The following is a 5,814-nucleotide window of genomic DNA, read 5'->3' as shown; positions in this document are numbered from 1 at the left end:
TGGATTGAGGAGAAGCCCCACAAACCGGTGCAATCTTGCTTGCACATGAAGTAGTTGTCGTACTCCCTGACGCCAAAGACAATCTTCATGAACATATCCTTGTTCATCCGGGGCTGGTGCCGAAAATCCTTCGGCGTGTGAGTTGCGTCCTCGGGAAGTAGCCGGAGTCAAGAAGCAACGCGCCGGCTTGACGATGCCGCTCCTTATTCTTCATGCCAACCCTTGAACCGCCGCGTCGTGGTGCCATCAAGGCCACAGTGGGTTGGCAGAGGTGGAGGAGGTTCGCCAGCATTAGCTGCTGCTTGTGCCGCCAGACGGCGGCAGTGTCTCCTCCTCCATGAACAACTGCGCCAAGATCTCGTCGTTTATGTCCATCGCGGAAATCCACCGAACATCTAGCGAGCGGTATGGACAAATGATCGTGACGGAAGCCTCCTACTGCCAGCGAGGAGGCCATGCACTGAGATCAGGCGCCGGAGGTTTCTAGACAAGTGGGGTGTAAAGCGATAATAGGGGAGGCGACGATGACGACGGCGATCGCGATTCAGAACGGTGGGAGGCGGATCGGGTCGGGGGTAGGAGGTGGGTAAATACGCGCGTTTGGCTGGCAGAAGGGCCTCACGGACGTTTTTCTACATGGATGAGGGTGTCGACGCTCCCATTTCGCACCCCGCGCAAAAGGGTCGGCACAGGGTTACCGACGATTTTATTAGGCTTGAAACGGTGCCGGTGCTTTATTGGCCGCCGGTGTGATCTTAATTTGGTTGTCGACACCCAAATAGCTATCGGGGGCGCTATTGGGCTAGCCGATGGAGATGCTGTAATCCTATGGATCAAAACATGTTCCCGGTGTTCCTTGTTGCCTTGTTGCTGCCTAGATGGTCATTGTTGACCCAATTTGATACACAAATCGTAATTTTTTCCTAAGATAATATTGATCCCTCCAATCACCATTTAAGGATAGGTACATATTGCTAATTCGCTGTAGTTAAGTTCCAAAACATCAATAATGTCTCATCCATGATGATGTAAAACATTTTAACATAACCAAATATTCTCATTTGTCTTTTTTATCTTTCTTTTGCACGTAAGGAAGAAGAAGATCAAGATTTCGATAAGGAATTACTTTTTATTTTCTTTTTTGTGATCTTTTATTTCGTTTGTACATTGTCTTACTTCAACAAATGTTGTAAAAATATTCAAATGATCAATAAGGAATTGTACTTTTTTGCATACCTAATACATTCTATTTTTATTTTATTTGGAAATTAAAATTTCCACTCCTTATCACAATTGCTATGATGTCATGTTGCTTTATGAAATTACTATTATATTCTTATACGATTGAATTGTGCTCAAATTCTAGAAATTTAGCACCGGTCATGTCTAACTATATCGCACTAGATCAAATGAAGGATCTAATCCTAACTCATCAACTTAAGCAAAATTTCAACTACTTAAACAATTTTCAGTAAAATTAGTTAATATTCCCAAGATTTCCGATGTATGAATGCAATGAACATACCTACTTCTTCCCCTTACATTGGTGTAAGCTACGAGTTCTATTACAATATGATAACGGGCTCAAGCCTTACAGTTCAAATAACGGGGCTCAAGCCTTAGAGTTCTTGCTAAAAAAATGATAACAGGGTAATATATGTATACCAATTTAGCAATTAATAATTATGACCACAAGTTCTCCTATAGTAGATGCCGGCAACAGCTACGGTGGCAATTACATAAACAATTGATCGATGAACTAATCGATCAAGCATAGCATTTATCTATACAATAATATACTATATTACCTTATTACTATCATTTATTTCTCTATGTTTCTGAAGACAAAATTGTGTATAATTAACCTATTATCATGCATTAATTAGTACCCCGTAGCTCTAAGGCTAACCATAGTGGTAGTATCTTAGCTAGTATCATGCACATTGATCGCACAAAAATACTGATGTGGCAGCTAATTAAGGAGGAGAGATGAGTTTAGAGTATCATAGATTATTGTATCATAGCGCATATCACGAGAAAAGTTAATGTCAAACAAATCTTGTACATCAATTTGCATTGAGATTCTAAATAGCAATAAATATAGCATAATTATGATACTACTCCATGATACTACCACCCTCCCGCATCGCCTGACGTGAATGAGTCCCGCCCGGGGCGCTTTGATTTACTAGTAGTACTAGTATCTTATATGCATTGATTGAGTACTATTTTTCACATTTATCTATGCAAGGATACAATCTATATCTTTCTTCATTATCCATCAATTAATTGCATATTATCTCCAACCTTGTCTGTACGAGGATATCATTAATTTTCCGTATATTAAGGTATTTATTAGTAGTATACTAATTTATCATCATTAACCTTTATTAGTGTTGGCACCCCCGCCACGTCGACAGACGTGGTCCCGCCTTACAGCCCATTCTATCGAAACGTGACACAAGCGAGGAAAAAGGATCGGTTTTAAAGTCAAATTAGACTAATACGTCACGTGGTTACACGTATCTCAAAGCATCCAAAAGTGCCTGCTCTCCGTTTTTTAGCGAGAGAGTGAGGGGCAGGATTTTGTTTTCTTCTTCCACCTCCTCCTTCAGTTTCTTCCTTCGGCGTATCAGTTTCTCTTCTTCTATACCTATACTCTTATCTCTCTCCACAGATGTTCTGCTGCTTCCGGACCCGCGCTCGTCGTGCTCAACTTGCTGCCGCGCGTGATCGATCCGTAGTGATGGCCAGCGCCGACGCCAACAACGAGCACTCCCCCGTGTCCACACCGAGCTTGTCCGGGTACTCCGCATCCTCAGAGGGGTCACTGGGAAGCGCCGATGAAGGAGATTTCTCCGGCATGGTGGTGGACCCGCTGCTGCCTTCTGAGGCAGTGGCGTTCGGTTCGGTGTCGGAGATGGGGCGCGGCCGGAAGATCATAGAGGACGCCCTGTCACTGCGCCCGTCTTTCTGCGTCTGGGCAGATGGCTCGCAGATGCACTTCTTCGCCGTCTTCGACGGCCACGGCGGCCACGAGGTAACCTGACCTAACCTCATCTCCCTTCACTTGGTCAGACTCCAGCACAGCACCTTCCACGCCAACTCCAGCTGGAGTGCTCGACAAGTCTACACTACATGTACACGTCTGATCTCCTTCCTTCACGTGGTGGGCTGCAGGTGGCGGCGCTGTGCAGGGACCAGATGCACGCGATCCTGGCGGAGGAGTTGGCCGTCGCAGCAGCGGCCTACCGGGAGGCGCACCAGCAGGAGGACCAAGAGGCGGAGTTTCGCGCGTGGGAGGAGGCGCTGAAGCGTAGCTTCGAGCGGGCGGACGCGCTGGGGGCGTTGGAGTCGGGGGGCACCATCATGGGGTCCACGGCCGTGGTGGCGCTCCTGGTCCGCGACTTCATCCTCGTTGCCAACTGCGGCGACTCCCGAGCCGTGCTGTGCCGCGCCGGCGGTGCCATCCCGCTGTCCCAGGACCACAAGGTGATCGAGCTAGCTGCCAGGGATTAACTGCATGCATCATGTCGTCTACTGTATTTCTCACCTTGTCCAAATTTGATCTTGATGCGTGGATGCAGCTGGATCGGCCAGACGAGAGGGCTCGGATCGCGGCGTCGGGTGACACGGTGTTCTACTTCAACGGGATGCTGCGTGTGAGGGGGATATTTGGCATGTCGAGGGCATTAGGTACATACACAGATACACCATGCCTTGCTTTACTTTACATTATGCATTTATGCATTGTTGTGCAGGTAGTATGTCGATTTGGTCAGGACAATTAAACATGACAAATTATATTGAGCGAACGCAGCCGCGCTGCCATGCCACAACACGAACGTTGTGTTCCCAGCTGGCATGCGCTTTTTTATTCAGTAATCCTGTTGTGGGAAAACACTATTCACTTCTTGGTGGTTTAGGTTCAGTTTCGTGAGTTAGTTCAGTTAGCTGAATAATTTTCGAGCAGCGTCGGGACTGGTTCACGGGCTGTTAGTTGTTAGTCCACGTCTTCAGCTAGGTTAGTTAGATCAGCATCAAGATTGCGTCACGTCTAGCACGGTCTTGATGGCACACTTAGAAAATGATCGGGGTATCGTGGGATGGCGCAACGCTGATCGGATCCTATTGTCTGATTAAGTTTGTTAGCTATTATGGAGTATAAGAGAAACAAGAGAAAGACAGAAAAGCCGCAAGGTTGCATCATCCACCCCCCCTCCCCCGTTTCGGTTTGGCAAATACAATCTATTGGGCACTGTCTCTCTGTGTTGTTTGTCACTATCCTATATGTTGGCACTCACAATTAGTTGGACCAAAGTTGATGCATTCTTTTGTCGTGGAGTTTGTTTCATAAAGCATCTTGTTTCACGCACACTTTTACTATTTCTCCCTCACTGGTGGCCACCTGCACGGTTAACACGTTGCGCGTGGTATAGTGGCATCCCCTAGGCCCACCTTATCTTCTTATTGTTTCCCCCATACAACTTTCCTCTCCCACATTGAGGAGTGGGCTCTCCCCATGAAGGTGCAAAAACATGTGGTGAACCTGTGGGACTTGGTGGACACCGGTGTTGGTGATCCACACGATGACCGGCGCACGCTCTATGCCATCCTGAGCGGAGTGCCCATGGAGCTTATGCGCACACTGGCCCTCAAGCTGATGGAGGAAGTGGTGTGGGACACACTAAAGACCATGCTTGTGGGCATCGAGCGTGTCTAGGAGGAGAAGGCGCAGACGCACCGTACCGAGTTTGGAAAGCTCGCGTTCAGGGCCAATGAGACTTATACCCGCTAACTTTATGATGGAAATAGAAAAACTTGATGATAGGAATACTCGAGAGCCAGTTGTTAATGTCTTATAGCCCACGAATAAATATTCCTTTGGAATGGAGAGACCTAGAGGAAGAACAACCTGCCGAGACTAGTGAGAGCATCGAAGAACGTTTGGTATGCGCCTCACCGCCATCACCAACGAACTTGAGCTCCTCAATGATCCTGCCGCCGAGTACAAGCAGGTGACAAACTGTTGCCCTGCATGCTACGTTCGTACAAGAAGATGGTTGCATCCATCTAGACTCTAGTCAATGCTTGATAAGAATACCTTGTCCTGGCCTTGAGGAGCTAATCGGGTGGCTAGCCATGGTCAAGGAGCGGGGAGGGGGATGATGTCGAGCCTAGCAACGAGTGCCTTCTCCTTATTGAGGAGGAGTGCGAAGAGCGTCAACGCCAGCGTGATCATGGATGCGGTGGCAGAAAATCCCCCAATGACAAGAAAAAAAATCCTAGAATGGGGACAATGCTTCGCCCAATAGAGGTACCGATGGTGGATCCCGGGAGCACAAGAAAGGCACATGCCACCACTATAGCACGGAGGGGCACTTTGCTATGGAATGACGCAAGGCCAAGCAGGACCGGGAGACAAACGCTGGTACCTGGACTACGGCGCGTGCAACCACATGACGGGTTGCAAAAAACAGCTGGCGATGATCTACTACTCCGCCAGGGGTAGTGTTTGTTTCGGTGACAACACACATGTCTAGATCGTTGGCACGAGCATGGTCATGTTCACCTGTAGGGACGATGAACACCAACATCACCAGTCTTGGGAAAGTGGATGAGATCGCCTACATGATGGTGAGGACGACGCGATGTGCATCTATGATCAACGTCAGCAGCTGCTCATCAGAGCACCATAAATACGCAACCGCCTCTACACCATCACATTGCAGAAGGTGGCACAAGTCATCCTCCTGGCCAAGGTAGGGGAGATGTCGTGGATGTGGCATGCCCGCTTCAGCCACCTCCACCTCC

General features: G+C 48.0%; 1 protein-coding gene across 1 annotated transcript; it reads left to right on the top strand.

Annotated features, from left to right (window-relative positions):
* The first annotated feature begins 2,681 nt into the window (after positions 1–2,681).
* LOC127347794 (probable protein phosphatase 2C 37) lies at positions 2,682–4,723 on the top strand. Its single transcript, XM_051373945.1, has 4 exons — positions 2,682–3,040; positions 3,181–3,492; positions 3,588–3,696; positions 4,440–4,723. The coding sequence occupies exons 1-4, from the start codon at positions 2,747–2,749 to the stop codon at positions 4,721–4,723; spliced, it is 999 nt and encodes a 332-aa protein (XP_051229905.1). The 5' UTR covers positions 2,682–2,746.
* The last annotated feature ends 1,091 nt before the right edge of the window (positions 4,724–5,814 follow it).

The sequence above is a fragment of the Lolium perenne genome, chromosome 4, assembly GCF_019359855.2.
Source record: "Lolium perenne isolate Kyuss_39 chromosome 4, Kyuss_2.0, whole genome shotgun sequence".
Taxonomy (NCBI): domain Eukaryota; kingdom Viridiplantae; phylum Streptophyta; class Magnoliopsida; order Poales; family Poaceae; genus Lolium; species Lolium perenne.
Note: the sequence above shows the minus strand (reverse complement) of the source record. Positions and strands in the feature narration are given on the sequence as shown.

Excerpts from the sequence above, each read along its gene's own strand:
- LOC127347794 (XM_051373945.1), top strand. The coding sequence starts at position 2,747 with ATGGCCAGCGCCGACGCCAACAACGAGCACTCCCCCGTGTCCACACCG. Across the intron at positions 3,041-3,180 it reads ACGGCCACGGCGGCCACGAG|GTGGCGGCGCTGTGCAGGGA; the intron begins GTAACCTGACCT and ends GGTGGGCTGCAG. Across the intron at positions 3,697-4,439 it reads TGGCATGTCGAGGGCATTAG|TGGCATCCCCTAGGCCCACC; the intron begins GTACATACACAG and ends CGCGTGGTATAG.